This window comes from Acomys minous (genome assembly GCF_964271855.1).
Source record: "Acomys minous genome assembly, chromosome: 6".
Lineage (NCBI taxonomy): Eukaryota > Metazoa > Chordata > Mammalia > Rodentia > Muridae > Acomys > Acomys minous.
In genome coordinates, this window is record NC_140487.1 from 53061916 (window position 1) to 53081387 (window position 19472).

The 19472-nt window shown below is 45.1% G+C and overlaps 2 protein-coding genes across 2 annotated transcripts in view; one reads left to right on the forward strand and one right to left on the reverse strand.

The window, feature by feature from the left end:
• The window catches only part of LOC311599531 (uncharacterized protein), a 35354-nt gene extending 20243 nt beyond the window's left edge, over positions 1–15111 (forward strand). Inside the window, exon 3 of the mRNA XM_084785497.1 lies at positions 15052–15111. Coding sequence (XP_084641623.1) covers positions 15052–15096 — 45 coding nt within the window. The 3' untranslated portion in view covers positions 15097–15111. The remainder of the gene's footprint in view (positions 1–15051) is intronic.
• ADCYAP1R1 (ADCYAP receptor type I) overlaps positions 1–19472 on the reverse strand; it is a 101361-nt gene that overhangs the window by 65921 nt on the left and 15968 nt on the right. The gene's annotated exons all lie outside the window — the stretch shown is intronic.

A 19472-nucleotide genomic window follows, 5' to 3' on the forward strand; every position in this document is an offset into this window, starting at 1 on the left:
AGCTCCAAGGTCCAAGCCTCAAACAAGAGTGCTGCTTATATTATTGCAATGCCAATGAGGAAACTGAAGCAAGGAGAAATTAGCAAACTTGGCCAATATCACAGCTGGTAAGTGACAGAAGATCCTATAGCATTCATGCTAAAAAGCAGGAATGATACACAACCACCATTGGCCTACAGTCAACCACAATACCTACCAAGCACAGGAAAGCATAACAGCTGATCTCACCCCAAGGGTGGTCAGGACCTACCACTTCTGCCTCCAGCCTCACACTGGCTATGACCTTGCTGACCCGTGCTCAGACCAAAGGGAGCATTATGATTGTATGTATGTGTTTATAATGTTTCCTCTGCCTGCCTCCAAAGCAGATGGAAGGTGGTTTAGAATATTGAAATGCATAATGAGGACAATAAAATTATTCTCTGAAACAGGGCTGTTGGAATTCAATCATCAGGCAGGAAGATGGAGTTTTCTGGGGCAGCTGGGAAAAGCCAGGCTAAGACATAGGGACCTATATTGGTGTCCTTGGCTGTGCTAAAGCCATTTTTGATGAGTTACTCTTTTGTCTTAACCTCAGTGTACCTATCTAAAAAAAACACATAGGCAAATATAGAATATGAGAAGTAGAAATCTGTGGACAACATCTGTGCTGGATAGTTTTATGTCAACTTGATACAAGCTAATGTCATTTGAGAGAAGGGAACCTCGATTAAGAAAGTGCCTCTATAAGATCAAGCTGTAGGCAAGCCTATAGAACATTCACTTAATTAGTGATGTATGAGGGAGGACTCAGCCCATTATGTGTGGGATCATCTCTGGGCTCTATAAGAAAGCAGACTGAGCAAGCTAGTAGGAGCAGGCTAGTAAACAGCACACTTCCATGGCCTCTGCATCAGTACTTGTCTCCAGTTTCCTTCCCTGATTGAGTTTCTGCCCTGACTTCCTTCAATGGTGGACTCTAATGTGGAAGTGTTAGTGCAATAAACCCTTTCCTCCCCAACTTGCTTCTGGTTGTGGTGTTCCATCATAGCAATCTAAGACAGCATCTACAGCAGCACCAAATACAAGTAGCTCAGTCTGGCTGAGAGCCCAAGGGTAACAACCAAGGACATTCCAAGGGTTGACCTGGCAGGGCAGGAAGCATGAGATCAGTCATCAGGCCTTGGCCCAGCACCCTACTGCAGTCACATTCACTCTACTGTCATCTGTCTTAGTCACTGAGCTTCCTGGTTAGATTTTTTTTAGCCCTTGTGTTAAACATGCCTAGAAAACACAGCTGATGACATGCTCTGAAGCCCTTCCATGCTTTTGAAGCCCTCTGGGCTGCTTTATGTTACTAGTCAGCCCCCTCGGGCAAGCCATAGCTTGGACATATCCTGGCATTCTTCATAACTGAAGAATACTTGAGTTCTAGAGTAAAATCCACGGAGTCCCTAGAGAGAGTGCTACAGATCAGGGGTGTGAGTATAAGGGCCCTCTTGGTGCTCTTCAGGTTTGCAGTCAATGGATGGTCCAGATAAACTTCTACTCACTAGTAGAGCCTGGGTGTTCAGCCATGTCAGCTAGGAAACTAATACAGCTGCTACAAAGATATGCAAGGATGGACCCAAGGGCCTGTGCTATCAGCACGCACTGCAGGATGCTGTCTTTATCATTCATAGGCATTTTGGGTACCAGGCTTTGACTATTGTACTGAGATTGCACAGGGCCATCTGTATTTTCCTGGCCAGTACCCTGAGTTCCAACTTGCAAGTGAGCCTTGCCATTTCAAAATCTGGTCCCAGCCTAAGTGTCCTTCTAAGTGCCTACCAGGGAAGCCAAGTTGCAGGCTGCCTATGTACCAGCATGAAATGCAGACTCCATCTCTGTATGTACCTATACCCCTGAGAGGAGAAAGTTCTGGGCCCCAGATGCTGACATCCTCAGACATGTTCTAAAAGTGTGAGGGGAAGAGAAGAAGGAGGAAGGGGGACAGAGGCAAGATGCAAAGTAGACGATCTGGGAGAAGATAGCAACAGCTGCATAGCCGTGCCTCACCTCACAAGTGCAAGAATAACATCCTTAACCCAAACCTAAAATAAAAGTGTATTGAATCTTTTATGTGCATGTTAGCTTTCAAGCTTTTTAAATGTATGTGTTTAGATCCAAATAACCTCAGAGGTTAGTTGTCTAGTAAGGGACCAGAGGGTAGGAGGGGATCTTCCAAGGGAGATGAAGAAGAGTTTTATAAAAACATAAAGAGGAAAGTAGAGTAGGAAAATTAAATTGGGGAGGGGTTGTTGGGAGATCAGGGTAAATGAGGAAATATGGGAAAGGACAGCTAATACAACGAAAGGCCTTTTGAAAAGCCATATGGAAACTTCCTACTGCAAAGACATCCTGAAATATATAGACGAATGAAATTTAGATGGAGTCACCATTATCATGCAGTAGACAGTATCCACCAAGTAAAACCTCCAGTGCCAGAAATGAGTAACATCTTCTGGGGTCATTGACTATAGACTCCACCAAACACTGCAGGCTATTACCAAGGCTATTGGTTACTCTCCGAGCATCATGAAAAGATCTTATTTTTTGAAGACACAATTTATGTCACTGTACATGGAGAAATGAAACTGGCACCCAACTAGAGGCTTCATACCTACTGACAAGCATTTTTGGTGCCGGAAGGAACTTTGCATACTACAGAAAGTAAAAGCATTCATTAATTTCACCAAGTTACAAATCCTGAAACCCACAAGAGCTGTGCCTGAAAGATATGCTGGTGCAATAGTGGCACAAACGTTATGGGAGTAATCAACCATGTTTAAAAGGTTGGATTGAAGGCCAACTCCATGAAGATAGAATGCATACATGACACTGACAAAGTGGCCAAAAATCTGGTTTTAGATAGGTCATGGGCCTATGGAGAAACCTTCAATTGTTCTCCTAAAAGAACACAGCAATAAAATGACTCCTAAGCACTCGACCCACAGATCAGAGCATCACACACCCCTCATCAGAGAAACATCATCGTATAGAAGATAGTAACTAGCAAAGAGATCCACAACTGGGCAGCCTGTCAAGGGTGAGATACTTTGGATCACTCAGCCCTAAATAAGAATTTTTTTATCAAACCCATCCCATCAAGGCTCAAGGATCTATGCAGAAGAGAGGGCAGAAAGATTATAAGAGCCAGAGGTGATGGAGAGCTCCAAGGAAACAACATCTTCCCCAAACATCAGGACTGAAACATATATAAGCTCACAGAGACTGTAACAGCATGCACAAGACCCAAACAGGTTCAAACCAGACAAAATACCAGCACTGAGAAGGGAACAGGGACACGAAGTTTCATCCCAACAATAAACCTATTTGTAATTTATGCCTGCTGGGAAAGTAAAAACTCAGTTTTCTCCAGTGGAGTATCACTAGGTATATCAACCACACTGCAGGACAAGCTCTGTGTTGAGAAATAGTTGGCCACCATAAATGAATTCCATGATCTCTGTGTTTTCCCCCCTGTACTTTTTTATTTTGTTCTGTTTTGGTATCTCTCTCTCTCTCTCTCTCTCTCTCTCTCTCTCTCTCTCTCTCTCTCTCTTCCTCCTTCCCTCCCTCCCTCTTTTTCTTTTTAGGTTTGTCTGTTTTGATTTTTATTCCTCATTTTCTGTTTTTATTTTTGTCTTTTTCAGGTTTTTTTTAAGAGAGAAAGACTATAAAGTTGGATGGATAAGGAGGTAGGATGTATCTGGAGGGAAGGTCGGGTAAGGAAAAGAATGTGATGAAAATATATTACATGAAGAATATTTTAAATTGTATGTATTCAATAAATGGGGTTTGAACATGCACAAGAGTGGATGCTTTAGAGTCTTGGCATCCACAACATTTCTATGTAGGGGCTAATTTTGATTGTCAACTTGTTGTGCGACACTATTTTGGGGGAAATATGAATAAAATTTCACTCACCTGAGATAGGGAATTGATAACATATCAAAGTAAGGATGCCACCAAAATCCAAATTGATGTGTCAATGAACTTGTATTGGGTTATTGACAAGAATGTAGGCAATGAATTGTTTATAGGGGCATAAATGACTCAAAGGGGGTGGAGTCACCCAAGTCTAACCCCAGCATGGGTGATAGCTCACAAAATCTGAAACCCAGACCTCAGGGATAACTTGCAAGCAGCTCAGGATGTTAGGGAGTATCTCTTCCAGGCAGCCTAGTTGGTCTCTGCCTCTATCTCTGCAGCTCTACAGGTGTCTCTCAGCAGTCTTGACTTTTTATATAAGCTTGGGGAGGGAGGAGCCTAGTGCATCTGATCAGTTTCAGGGAGCAGAAAGATAAAACAAACAAAACCCAAAAAAAAAACCCAAAAAACAAAAAAAAACCTTAGCAGTCTGACAAGGAAATAGCATGAGCCAATTTAAAGTTGTAAACAAGCAGAGCATAGGTGTAGCTACTACTGTAAGTGTTAATGAAATTAGAAGTTACAGAGAAACCAAACATTTGCCTCATCAATGGTAAGACCCCACCCAATGAAGGTTTCACCTTATAAAAATGCATATTGAAGACTAGAGAAATGGAACAAAAATTAAGAATGTATGCTGCTTTTGCAGAGAACCCTAGTTTATTTCTTAGGGCCATATCAAGTGGTTCACAACTGTCTGTGACTTCAGCCTCCTCAAGGGATCTCTAAACTCCATGGGCTCGTACAGTCACACGCATATACCCACACATGTATACACACATGCACATAAGTAAAAATAATTAAAATAAAATATGTTTAAAAGGCAAATTCATTTGAAAGAAGAGAGGATGAGCTGAAAAATTTTCAGGGGTTCCCTGCTCACTAATGGCAGCCCCTTCACAAAGCAAAACAAGACAAAACAGGGGAAGGTTTTTTATTTGGCTTGGTTTGCTTTGGTTGTTTGTTTTAGGTTCATTCTCTAAGGCATGGTGATCAGCACAGCTGTGGCAGAAGGGTGCCATGCTATAGCTCAAACTGGCAGCAGAACTTGGCAGTAGCATCCATAGATGCTTCTGCTTTGCAAGTTTGCAAAACACAAGCTGAGGGGCATGGAGGCTATGCCAAGTGTTCAGAAAGCAACGAAGGCCACTCAGTGTGTGGCTTTGGGAAGTTTTGTGAAAATGTAAAGGTGAAATCTAAACTTCAGTAGAGACCTATGGATGCTGGAGATGCAAAGACCATGGGAAATCGGTAGAATGAAATTGCCGGCATACAGTGGATCTGGAGGGGGAGCAGAGAAGGGGGGAGGGAGAGAGAGAGAGAGAGAGAGACAGAGAGACAGAGAGACAGAGAGACAGAGAGAGAGAGACAGAGACAGACAGAGACAGAGACAGAGAGACAGAGAGGCAGAGAGATAGAGACAGAGACAGAGAGATAGAGAGATAGAGACAGAGACACACAGAGAAGGAGAGAGCATCAATAGAGTAATGGCCATGGGAGCCCAGATGATGTCATTAAGATCCCCAGAGGCTGAATATGGAGCTGAAAGATGTAGTGTTTTCCCAGCTGTGTTTTGGCCTTGCTATAGCCACATCTTTCCTTGTTATGTTTCCATTCCTTTGTTTGGGAAAGGGGATATTTACTATGTGCTAGTAAGTTGTAGTTCAGAAGTATGAACTTGTTTTCTGTATGGAGGCTTACAATAAAGAGATTGTCTTGAGTCTCAAAAGACACTTTGGGCTTTGGGACAAGGGTTAAAGTGTAAGAATACGAGAACTTCTGATGTTCCAAGGAATGCATTTTTGCATTTGTGACATCTCCTTGAGCCTAAGAAAGGTGGTGGGTGGAATGTTATGGTTTATGATGTTTGAGTGTCAAGTTGAGAAAGGATACACTCATGAATTTCAGCTGTGGACTTGATAGAATTAACAAACACCTTGGACATTAATGATGCAAACCCTTTGGCATATCTGTGAGGTATTTCCAGGGTGGTTTAACTGAGGAAGGAAGGCTCACCTGAATGTGGGCGGCACCATCTGTGATGAATGAGAAATGTCCCCAATAGGCTCAGGCATGAGAACACTTGGTGCCTAGCTGATGGCTCTGTTTGGGGGATTCTATAAAACCTTCAGGAAGTGCAGCCTTGCTGAAGAAATACATCATTGGGAATGGACTTTGAGAGTTCATAGTTTCATCCTGTTTCCAGTTCTCTGCTTCATGTTGGTGGTTGAATGTGTGATTTCTTAGCTTTCTGCTCCAGCTTCCTGCTCCATGCCTGCCCTATCATTATAGACTCCCTCTCGAGGAGTCCCTAAATAAATTCTTTCTTCTATGAGTTGCCTTGATCATGGTGTTATATCACAGCAGCAGAAAAGTAAATAACACACCATCCAATGTGTTGGAGTTCCAGACTGAATATAAAGAGGAAACGGGACCTAGAAGATGGCCTGTCACAACAGCACTAATGTCTGCATTTGGTTGTCCAGCATCCATAATGAGCTGAGCGTGACAATGTGTACCTATAATCTCAGTATTAAAAAGCAGCTTGCTGGCCATCCAGTCTAGTCAGTTACATAAGAGACCTTTATCTCAAAAAAAAAAAAAAAAAAGGCATAGGGCAACAGAGAAAGAACCGACATCAGCCTCCAGCCACCACACACATTCGCAGGCATGTCCATTCGTAAATACATGTGCTGTACCTACACAGAAAAGGAAGGAGGGGCCAATTGAACACTGTCACTATCCTGTCTCTGCTTTCTAGTTGCCCCATAGCCCGAGCATTCCATCTTCTTGTCTTCCCTGCCATGACTGTGCTCCTCTGGACTGTGAGCCAAAATAAGCCTTTCACTCTTTAGGTTGTTTTTGCTCAGGTATTTGTTCACAGTAATAAGAGAAGTAATGAATATATTTCAGGATATTTTTAGATGCCCCAACCTACTCCTTAGGGCAGAAATGGCCACACCACCAGGATAAGGACTTTGCTACCCACAGACGTCATGCTGTGATTTGAAGGCTTCACAACCTCCCGCCAGCCTCTGAAGCACTGGGTGGTGATGACCAGACCCTCAACCCTTTTGCCACTCCTCCTCTGCCTCTGAGAACTCCCTGCCCCCATTCCTTCTCAAGGACAGTGGGTCACGGGACACGGCAATCTTACAAGCAGCACTTGAGTTGCACTTGCACTGGTGAGGAAACCGAAGCTCTGTGGGAAGTGTATTGTAGAGTTTGTTTGTCCTGAGCCATAGGCTGCAGGTCTTGGCATGATCCATCAATAAGAGAAATCACTGCCCTGAGTGTCCCTTGCACAGCGCATGCTAGGAAAAGTGAGGTCTCTCTAGCCTCAGCCCTAGGGAAATTTGACATCTTTGCTTAGGGCTCTGGTGCTTCCATTTGAGTACCAAGGTTTGTCTTTTCTTCAGCGATTTTTTGAGCACCTTATATTTCTAGGTGGGCCTGGTCCTTCTGTTGGTCCCCACCTGGATGTGCCTTCCAGTATGCTAAAAGACCACTCACTCGGTGGAGAAGGTTCAAACACCTGAACTTTACAGGGGAGGGGTCTGAACCCTGCTAAGCCTTTGCCTTTGTTTCCCCCTAGGCACCTGCCTAGCGTGGACAACTGCTCTCGAACCCCTTGCTGGCTGGCATGCCTTGGTTCCATCCGGAAACCATTCTTTCCCTGCCTGCTTGCCCTTATGCTGTTGCTTCACCCCCTTGCAAACTGTGAGGTAAAAGCACCAAGCCATTTTAGTCCAATTTTCTTCTCCGGATGTGGAGAGGCAACGGTGGTGTTAAGACCTGGTACCTGCTGTTCAGAATCAGCAAAGAACAGTAAGTGGGAGGTAATGAGTGCTATTGGCAGGAACTGAGCCTGTCCCCTGTCCTCCTCCAGTCCCCAGGCTCCTTGTCAGAGCCCACATTGAAAGGAACCTCCTGGCCAGTGCGTCCCCACTTCTCTCGTTGTTTGGATTTTCCATGTGGCCTAGGCGAGCCCCTGTCTTCCTCCAGCCTAGTTCCCTCATCAGTAAAATGGATATTAATATTTCCTCAAATATTTAGGAGGGAAAAAATGCCTTTAAAAGGCAAGGAGGGGACAGTCATTGGAAACTTGCTGCTTGCCCCTGCTCAGCCTGGTCTCTTCTCCATCCATGGCTGATGCCTGAACCAGGATCCCTGACCCCTCTCTGTGAGCAAGGAGCCATGTTGCAGAAGTTCAGCATGTGCTTCCTCCATATCCACACAGAGGGTCCTAAAGAACAGAAGCACCTCCATGTTTGACCATCTCCCCTTGGTGGGGAGGCCTGATGGCCTTCAAAGAAAGAATAAGCAGGCTACCAATATGAGACTTGATAGCCTATGACCATATAGTGGGGGAGGAAGTCCCCATCTGTCTTAGACCTAGGGGAGGGGAATAAGGTGAAAGCGGGAGGGAGGGAGGAATGGGAGGATACAAGTGATGGGATAACAATTGGGTTGTAATCTGAATAAATTAATAAAAATTTAAAAAAGAACAGAAGTACCAATTTCTGCAGTCCTTATGGTGGTCCCGGCTTGATGCTCTACCTGAATTGCCTCATTCAAACCTCAAACCGCCCCCAAAGGAAAGGGCTGGTATTGTCCCATTTGGATATCATCAAACGGAAGCAGAAAGCAATGGCTTTTTGTCATGGAGTCACTTAGAGAGCATCTGGCAGACATCTGGGCCAGGGTGGCTTTGTCCTACATACTCCTTGTACCGTGTTCTCTGAGAGATGACAAACCTCCTGATTCCAAGGATGGGGTATTTGGGGACCAGAGAGGGAGGCAGCTTCTTGTCTGTTTGCCCTAGGAACTAGGTTAGAGCCCCAGGACAGTCCTAAAGTTCTAAAGTCACCAGATGCAGGTGAAGACGCCCCGAGGAAGCATTCACAACAATCTCACAGATTCTGCTTGTCAGGCTGAAGGCAATTCAGCACCTCTTCATCCTGTTGCTGAGGACTCCTTCTTGCAATCCCTCTTCTTTGTATCCTTTCTTTTCCCTCTCTCCTCCTCTTCCCTCCCTCAACCCCTCCTATTACCAGCCCTGCATCTGGCTTTCTCTTCCCCCTTTACTCATGTGTTTTTCCCCAGGTCTCTGTCCCTTCCCAACTGGATCATCTGGGCAGGAGGTGAAAGGTTGGACAGGCTGACTAGTTGCAGAGGAACAGTGTATGGTGTCACAGGTGCTCTGCAGTGCAGGCTAGTCTATTGTCTATTATATTAAGGAGCATCCTAGAAGTGCCCCCACCTTCCCCTAGTTCCCTCCTCTCCTCCTAATGGAGTTTCCCCCTAACTTGCTCCCTTCCTCCTGAAAGAACCACTTACTTCTCCCTGTTTGGGGCCAGATATAATAAAGTCTTGTGCTATAGATCCAGAGTTGAAAGGCTATAGGCAGACCTTAGTCAGAAAAGGAGGAGCCTGGCACAGTGGCTCTCTCCTCTCAGTGTAGAAAAGGTAGACTAGGGCCTTAATGGAGGCCTCTGAAGCCGGAGATGTCAGGCAGGCTCCCTGAGTATCCTCTCAGGAGGTGTGACTTCCACACCTTTGTTGCTGAGACTGGAAGGGAGAGCAAGGCTTCTTTACTCTCCAGGCACTTAGAGCGCTTCCTGCCCTGCCTGTTGCTCCCTTGTGCCCAGGAAAGCAAAGGGTCTGCGTGGCTCCTCAACTGGGGATGTTTCTTTGAGCTCCCCCTCCATCATTCTGACACATCCTTCTGATGCAGAGACCCATGCTTCACCCTAAAAGCATGAAGCTTGGATAACGATCACCCTAAAAGTATCTTGCTTGCACGTTGCTGTAGCCAGCATGAAGTCAAGCCAGGCAGGGGAGATATGGGGTGCTGGGGGGGGCTGCCTTTCTGAACAAAGTCTTAGTCTTAGCCCTTCATAGACCCCTATGTAGAAAATGAGCCAAGGGTGGAATAAATTCAACCCTCTCCCTTCTTTCCCTTGCTGGAGTTGCCATGACAACCAGAGTTCACCCTAGATGCCAAAAACACTGCAAAAAACAACTATAAAGATATCACCCACAGTTCAGAGGGAAAGGGCACAAGGCCAGGGCAAGGACAAAGAATACCCCTTCCTCCCACAGTCCTTCCCAGAGAAAGGCAACCATGGGAATTTGGGGGTTTGAGCTAGGCCAACATTTGTTAATGTCTGCGGGATTCTGGTTTTCTCCCTGGGACTGCTTTCTTTTCCCTCATACCCATGGCCACCCTGCAGCCTCCTGGGTGTCCACTCAGTGTCTCCTTTCAGGGACAATGGGCAGGGAATGAGGAGGAGGCTGGCTCAGCGGCCCAGAGAAGCAGCCTTAGCTCTGAGATGTAGGCTCTGATGGAATCTTTCTACACCACCTGACCTGGGCTGTAAGAACTCAGAAAAGGCATTTCTATCTCCATCTCTAGGGACCTCAATAATTAAAAACTGCACTCCTGGAAAAGGCATAATCTCATTCACACTAAGGTAAAAGTAACTGACAATCTTCAGGGGGCTGAGGAAAAGACCATTGGGGTGAGGCTTCAAGTCCCACAGAGCCAGAAAGCGTCCTGGTGATCATCTTGCACTCCTCTGAAAGGAAGACTTTAGATGCTCACTCCCTGACCCACCCTGGATAATACCCTTCATATGAGCTGGTGCCGGATCCCTCAGCACCTCAGCCTCAGGACAGCTCCTTACCACATCATTGTCTATGCCTTCAGGATGGCACAGGTGGTCCAGTGACATGTGGGATACCGGAGAGTTAATGTCAATGAAAGATGAGAAAAGAGATACGCTATAGGAAGGCAGGAGGCCAATGAAGCCTCTTCATACCAAAACTGGATTAGAACTTAATCCTAGCTCTACCGTCTACCTTTCAGCAGGTCCTTTTCCTCTCTTTGCTTCCATTTTCTCCTACTCACCAAGGCAGGAATTGGGTACAGAAGATGGTAGGCAGGTGTGTAGGCTGCTGATGAGACATGACAGCTCACCTGAGACTCTGCGCTAAGTCATTAAGTCTAAGATGGGCAGTGAGAAAGGCCTAGAAACAGGGGAAGAGGTGAATGGGAGAGTGCAGAAGTGATGAGCATAAAAGGCAGACCCAGCCCTGAGCCCGGTGGAAGGCTGAGACCCAGCCAAAGTAAATAAAAGGACTGCCTTATCCTGAAGCCCCCAGAATCCTGTTCCCCAAGTGAGCAGGAAACCAGCCAAGCAGAAGCAAGTCACTGTGACTTGGGTGGTCAACACTCTTCCAAAGGCCTAGGTGAGCTGGGGCTCTATGCACTAAGGAGTAGAGATGGAGGTCCCCTCAGGAAACTCTGGAGAGTAACAAGATGGGAAAGTATAACGGGGGAACCTCTCATAGCACTAGAGGTAGCTGAACGCAATTGGCTTCCAGGGAAGAACGTAACAGAGCCAAAAGCAACATGAGGGCTTGAAGGACCAAAAACTAGACAGCAGCTTGCAAACAGAAAGATCCAAAGGAGAAAAAAGTCAGGAGAACAGTAACAGACTGGAACATAAGAGACCAGGGGAAGAACACACATCTCCACGTATGCGCACACATACAGTAATCTTGTGTGCACATGTGCATGTGTGGTTGGCAGAGGCAGAGGAATAGGACAGAGTGTAATGGGATTGACCTCCCCAAAGCTGTGAGCAGCCAGAACAGAGGACAGAATGAAAGAGATCAGTGGGAGGCAGAAAGTTCCAGAGGGAGGCCGTGGTTGCCAGAGCAGAGTGATAGTCCCACTCTTTGGCACCTGATTCAAACAACTCAGCAGATCTCTCCTAAGCACTTGCTCAGTGATCATGGGCAACACTTTTGTGAGGTTTGTGTGAGACAGGCAGAGCTCTCAGCAATGTGTGCCTACCCCACATAACAATCCAGTGAATTAGTGTCACTTTTCACACACATTTTCTAGACAAGAGAGTCAGAGCAGAGGTGGTAAAAGATTCTTGCGCCACACCCAGACACCCATTCCAGAGTCTTCACCCTGTGCCTGTCTGTGCTCCTGCCAATGTCCACCCAGGGAGGACAATGTGTCAGGCAGTAGGAACAAAAGCAGGGTCACTACAAGACCTCGCCAGCCAGGCTGACACCTAAGCCCTGCAGGGGACAGGAGAAAGGGATGGATTGGGGATGTCCGTGAGGTGGTCAGAATTTAGTGATGCCATGGAGGATCATGGAAACCCAGGGGAAAAGTACACGTCTCCATGTTTGCACATACATACAGTAATCTGTGTGCACATGTGCATGTGTGTTGGGGGAGGCAGAGAAATAGGGCAGTGGCGAGGGCCTGGAGGCACTGTCCAGACTTCTTGGCTCCCCATTGAGAGCCTGGGGGGGGGGCCCTCTGTCTTCATTCAGAAGACCAGTGGGGCTGGTGCAGGAGGCCACACCCAGTGATGCTTCCTCTACCCTGGATCTGCTGCTCCACCACACGAACAGCAAATCAGCTACAGAGGACAGACTGCTGGGGCTCATGCCACATGCTCCTTTCTCTAAGTGCTCAGAGAGGCCGGGTTCGCGTGACTTACAGGGACTTCTTTGAGAACTCCTTGGTGGTTCCCCCTTTTCTGCCCTCTGCCCAGACCAATATGGACTTCACTCGTTCACGACTACAGGCTCATTAAGTTAGCAAGTATTTAATGTTCTCTTAAATGAAGTATAACATCAATCTAAGACATATAATTATGTATTAAGTATATAGTTTATATGTAACCATACTTTAATTACAGCGCTCATTTGTGAATTCAACAAATCAAAACCTACTTTACCCTAGCCCTTGGGCTCAGCTGTGGAGTCAGGGAGAGTGGGAACACGCATATCTTGTGCAGGTCTGCAGCAAGCCATTCCTTCACAGAACTGACAGTCCCGTGGCAAGCAAGACAGGTGACCAAGGAGGCCTTGGCAGCAAGCTGAAGACAACAGAGCAAGGTCACTTCCCCAGTCTTGACAGGTCAGGGGTCAGGTTGGAATGAAAGAAGGGTTCCGAGGAGAGTGTCAAAGAAGAGAGAGCAGGTGAGGAGGATGAGGGGCAGACCAGAAGACAGGGAAACAAGATGGGAAGGAGCTGGGAGGAGAGATAAGCCTAATCCTGAAGTCAGAGAAGAACTGGGTGAAGGACCAGAGTGCAGAGGTCTCTGCTCTAGGCAAGGGGAGGAGGTGGGAGGTCTCTACAGTCTTGTCAAGATGGCCTCCAAAAGACTTCTACGGAGAAACCACATTTGACTCTATGTTCTTCTCCCAGCCCTGCAAAATCCCCCACTAAAGGCCAGAAAAGAACAAAAATATTCAGAAGGGGAACGCGAAACGTAAGCTAAGTGTCTGGGGTGAGAAGATGCAGCAGGCAGCCAGAGTCTGCTCAGAAGCCTCAAAGGCTCAAGGCACAGAGCTTCCAGGTGCTTCCACAAACAGAACTGGAGCTTAACATAGAGTCATCAACATACACATCCTTTAGAAAGACATGAGACCTGCGCACACCTACCTCCAGATCACCCTCTCATCAGCGTACATCTATGCACATCCTTAAGAAAGACACGAGACCTGCGCACACCTAACTCCAGATCACCCTCCCACCTAGATGGGCGACTCTCAGTATAACTTAGTCCAGAGATGCTGAGCTTTGGTGTCCCTGGGATTGTAAGAAGGCATTGGGGCTGAGGCACCAGAGGACACAGGGCATTACAAGCAGGAGGTAGGACCTAAGCCTGCAGCTTCTTCCCAACACCCCTAGGAGTCATGAGAAAAGTCCCCTCAGGAAAGATTTACCTCAGGAAAAAACTCAAGAAAGTGACACACAGGTTTGCCAGCTGTCTTAATTATTTTCCTGTTTCCAGATAAAACACCATGACCAAGGTAACTTATATAAGAAAGTATTTCATTTCTAGGGTTGGTAAAAGTTTCAGAGAATTAGAATCATGACATTATGGTGGGAAGCACTGCCACGGTCACACATGGTACTGGAGCAGTAGCTGAGAGCTTCCATCTGACCCAACAACACAAGGCGGAGAGAAAAGAGGGTAGAGGGAAAATGGTGTGGGATTTTGAAACCCCAAGCTCCCGGTGACATACCTCCTGGAACAAGGTCACATCCTCTAATCCTTCCCAAATAGTTCCACCAACTGGGGACCAAGCATTCAAGTATATGAGGCTATGAGGGTCATTCGTACTCAAACTACCATCCCACCAGAACTCCTCCAGAGCAGCTGGAATGTGGCAAGCTGTGTCTATGCACAGACCCTCTGTCAGATGACTCATATACAGACCTTTATAGAATCTGTCACACCTTGGAGATGGCTCCAGTAAGAAGGGTCTGAGACAAGGAAAGAAGCAAAGGAGAACCCACATAGAGGATTCAGGGTAGAGGACACAGAGACAGGAAGTTGGGAAAAGATGAAGATGAAGCTAACTAATGTCTTGAAAAAATTAATAAAGCATATTGGAGAAACCTTCTTTAAAAAACAGGATGCTCTTTTTAATTGAATACCCAGAAAATAAGCAAAGATCTTAGAAAATAAATTTTTTAAAAAAATAGCACATCTTAAAGTAAACTTGCAGTTAAAAAGCTGAAGGGTCACATGAAATATGTTTTTGGAAAACTGTCCAGGATGATGGGTAAGAAAAGATATGAAATGGGTGTGCCAAAGCATAAATTCCAGTATCTCATTAAAAGGAGTTTCAAAATGTGAGAGCAGCGAGACTATGGAGAGAGCAATATCTTCAAAGAGAAGATATAAGATTTTCTGGAATTCAAGGATGTGAGTCTCTGCTTTCAAAGCACCCATGAATTATGGAACAAATCACTGAAGACATGGTGAGGCATGAAATTTAGAATATCGGGGAAAGAAAAATTTAAAAGGGAGGAAGTACTGATCGTGCACACAGGACAAGGCTTAAAATGGCAACAGATGTTTCCACAGCAACACTAGAAACCGGAGCATGATCAAGAAAAACATTCACAAGCTGTAGAGAAACTTATTTGCAGCCTAGAATTCCATATCTAATCAAGAGACTCATCATATAGGTAAAACAATGAATAAATGAGGAAAATATGTGTAGTCAGACATTAAGGACTCACAAAATTACCTCTTCTTTGTTTCTTAGAAAGTTCCTGGCAAGCCGAACGCAGCGGTGCACGCCTGTAACTAAAGCACTCACTCTGGGAGGCAGAAGCAGACAGATCTTTGTGAGGTCGAGGCCAGCCTGGTCTAGAAAGCAAGTCCAGGACAGTCAAGGCTACACAGAGAAACTCTGTCTTGGAAAAACCAAAAACCCAAACCAAACACCCTCCCCCACCAAAAAAAAAAAAAAAAAACCCACAGAAGTCCTGGCAAATGTTACTCCCAAAGAAGGAAATTAACGGAGAAACAGGAAGTCTGTGATTGAGGACATAGAGAACTCAGCTGAAAAGACAGAAAGCAAAACTCTCAGAAGATGAAAAGAGGATCTAAAACCAATGGCCATGAGACATGCATGTGCGCGCGCGCACACACACAGAGAGAGAGAGAGAGAGAGAGAGAGAGAGAGAGAGAGAGAGAGAGAGAGAGAGAGAGAGAGAGAGAGAGAGAGAGTAAAATAGTAGGGCCTGAGACTCCTGTGCTTGAGTATGAATATCCCTCCCTGTACTCAGGTGTTGAAGATGTGCCCTCTAAAGTAGCAACAGTCAGAAGAGGACATGACTAGGACACAAGGCCTCTGACCTCAAAGATGTGTGCCACTGACAGATTCATAACTAAATGCCATGTTGAGGAAGTGGTGAAAATAGGAAGCTAGGACCTAGTTGAAGGTGACGAGTTCTCAGGGGACATGCCCCTAGGGGCTGTGCATGGCCATCTGCCTCTTCTTTTTTCTTTCTCACTCTCTCTCTCTCCTTCATGGTTGTCATGAATTGAACAGCTCTGCTCTACTACCAGCTCTCACATGATGAACTACCTCACCACAGCCCAGAAGCAATGGAGACAAGTGCAACTGGCACCTCTGAAACTACGAGCCAAAGTCAGTCTTCCCTCAACTAAGCTGGTCTCTAGAGCAAGCTGGCCTTTAGCATTTGCTCTTCCCACCCATTCTCCCAAGAGGATGAGATTACAGACTTGCACCACAAGCCCTGCTTTATATGCACCTTATTTTTAATATATTTTTATTAATCCTTTTTTAACAATGTATACATGTATACAGTGTATTCTGATCATAACACACACACACACACACACACACACACACACACACACACTTGCTGCATCTCATCCTATCAGACCCCCTCTCCCAACTTCATGTCCTCTTAAAGAATAATAACAACCATGAGTCTAATTTGTGTTGCTTTCTATGCAATGTGGAAACATTCACTAGAATGTGGTCAACCTATCAGAGGGCCACAGCATTAAAGAAAACTGGTACTTCCTCCCCTAGCAGCCATTAACCATCAGTATCTCCTTAACTAGGGCTCATGACTTCCTGCCCATCCAGCTTGCAATGTTGGTTAGTTTGATGTTGTACAAGTCTTATGCGGGTAATCACAGTTGCGGTGAGTTCATGAGTGCAGTGGTTTAGCCATGTTGAGAAGGTGCTGCTTTGCCCTGGTTCTCCATAGCCTCTGGCTCTTACAGTCATCAGATGTCCGTTTCTGTAATGTCCCCCGAGCCTTGGGGTAAAGGATATTATATTGATGACATGTTCATGGTTGAGCACATAACACAAACACATTCTCCAAGCTTTGAGCATCTGTGAATGTCTGTGTTAACCACCAAATACTGCACTAAGAAACTTCTCTGATAAGGAGCAAGAACTGCACTGATAGATATTTCGAGGACAGTTTGATATTATGTCCATTTATCAAACTAATAGTAGTGGGTTCACCCCTAGGATTTATAAACTCCTCCAGACATGTATTCTTGGCCAGATTTATGTACCAGGAATGAGTTTTTTTCCTATGGAACAAACCTTAAATCCAATCAAAAGGCAGTTGGCTACCCCTATAACATCAGTGCCGCTACTGTACCCCTGGGCATATCTTGCTAGGCTGGTCATCATAGTAGCCTGCAGTGTTCATAACTGGATGACATCATTAATGACTTTTATCTCCTAGAAGCACTTTGTTGACTGTGTCCAGTGACCAAAGTATGTGGTGTCTTCATCAATAGAGTCTTACCACCAAGTTCTAGAGGACAACCAAGAGCAATAGAGTATTATGGTTCTGTTCTCTAGAAGAACAGAACGTGTGTGTGTGTGTGTGTGTGTGTGTGTGTGTGTGTGTAGTGGATTTATTAGAGTGGCTTATAGGCTGTGGTCCACTTAGTACAACAATGGCTGTCTACCAGTGAAAAGTCGAAGAATTCAATGGATGTCTCAGGTAGTCTTCAGCCTACTCTCTGGAATACTGAAGAAGTAGGCTCTGATACCAGTGAAAAAATGAACTTGGCCAATGAGAAGGAGAGCAAGCAGGCAAAGAGCCAAAGTTGCTACTGCTGCTACTACTGTTTCTTCTTCTTCTTCTTCTTCTTCTTCTTCTTCTTCTTCTTCTTCTCCTCCTCCTCCTCCTCCTCCTCCTCCTCCTCCTTCCTCCTCCTCCTCCTCCTTCTCTTCCTCCTCCTCATCCTCATACTCCTACTCCTCCTCTTCATCTTTGTCTTCTCTCAAGACATGTTTTATCTGGGTAACAGCCCTGGCTTTTTTGAAACTTGCTGTGTAGACCAGGCTGGCCTTGAACTCACAGACTTAAAGGCATGCAATGCCACATTTGGCTTTATATAAGCTGCCATAGAAAGTGTGAATCAGGTTAAAGGTGGGGCTTCCCACTTCAAATAATTTAATTAATAATGCCAGATGCTTGAGTTGTAGTTCATACCACATGTAGGCAAGTTGAAAAGCAAAAATAGCCAGAGAGATGGCTCAGAGGTTAAGAGCACTGTCTACTTCTCCAAGAGGTTTTGAGTTCAATTCCCAGCAACCACATAGTAGATCACAACCATCTATACTGCGATCTGATGCCTTTTTCTGGCATGCAGGTATACATGCAGATAAAGCTCTCATATACATAAAATAAAAAAATAAATCTTTTTAAAATGCCAATAGCTTATATTGGTTTGGGGGTTCACAGGATATCCCTAACATCTTGAGGGGAGGTGTCCCAAACCTGGCACTGGGCTTTTTATTGGGCAACAATGCACCTTCTGTAAGGAGCACTGTTCTCCTCTCCTTATAACCCTCCCTCCACATTACTCTCCTTTCCCTATTCTTATCCCTTACGTCCTACTACCCAACTCCATTAATAATTCCTACCATCACCACAGCCCCTGTCTGGTTTCCTGGAGTCTATAGGCACTCCAAGACAAACACACACATGTAAAGCATCAACACCAGGATTTGCTATGAGTTAGAACATTTGGCATTTGTCTTTCTGGGTCTTGTTTCCCCCATTCAGAATATTTTACTTTATTTTTTTTTTTTTACAATTCCACCCATTTGCCTGTAAACGTCAATTTTCTTTATAGCTGAATAAAATTCCACTATGCATAGGTGTCATGTTTTCATTATCAGTTCAATATTCTATTTCCTAGCTATTGTGAATAAAACAGAATGTGGGTGAGCACATATCACTCTGGTCAGATACAGTCGTTTGGGATATATACCCAGGAGTAGTATATTGTCTTAGTTAGGTCTTTATTTCTTAGTTAGGTCTTTATTGCTGTGAAGAGACACCAGGACCAAGGCAACTCCTATAAAAGAAAACATTAGTTGGGGCTGGCTTACAGTTTCAGAGGTTCAGCCCATTATCATCATGGTGAGAAGCAGGGCAGACATAGTGCTGGAGGAGCTGAGAGTGCTACATCTTGATCTACAGGCAGCAGAAGGAGCCTGTGTTCCATACTGGGAGGAGCTTGAGCATAGGAGACCTTAAAGCCTGCACCCATAGTGACACACTTCATCCAACAAGGCCACACCTATTCCATCAAAGCCACACCTCCGAATAGTGCCACTCCTCATTGGCCAAGTATTCAAATGGGTGAGTCTATGGGGCCATACCTATTTAAACCACCACAGATATGATAGATTTATCTATTTCTAGCTTTTTGAGAAGTCATCACATCAATTTCCATACTAGATGAACCAGTTTATGTTTACACTCCAATGAACAATGATCTCTCTCTCTCTCTCTCTCTCTCTCTCTCTCTCTCTCTCTCTCTCTCTCTCTCGTGTGTGTGTGTGTGTGTGTGTGTGTGTGTGTGTGTGTGTGTGTTGCATCCATGTGCAAGGAAGCTGTGACAAAGGTAAATACAATAGAAATGAACTATTGGAAATCAAAATAAATAGAAAAGCTTAGCAATCAAATAGATAGACAAGTAGAAGACAAAGCCAGAGGAATTTATGAGGGGAAAAAGTTTTAAATCCAATCTAGGACATAAAGAAAAAACAAATACAACAACAAAAGTTATAGCTTCACCTAGGAAGCCCAATACCTAGCCAGAGAAAAGTCTAGAATGTGAGAGCAGAGTGAAGATGTTTTCAAGGGCATTACACCTAAGAGTTCA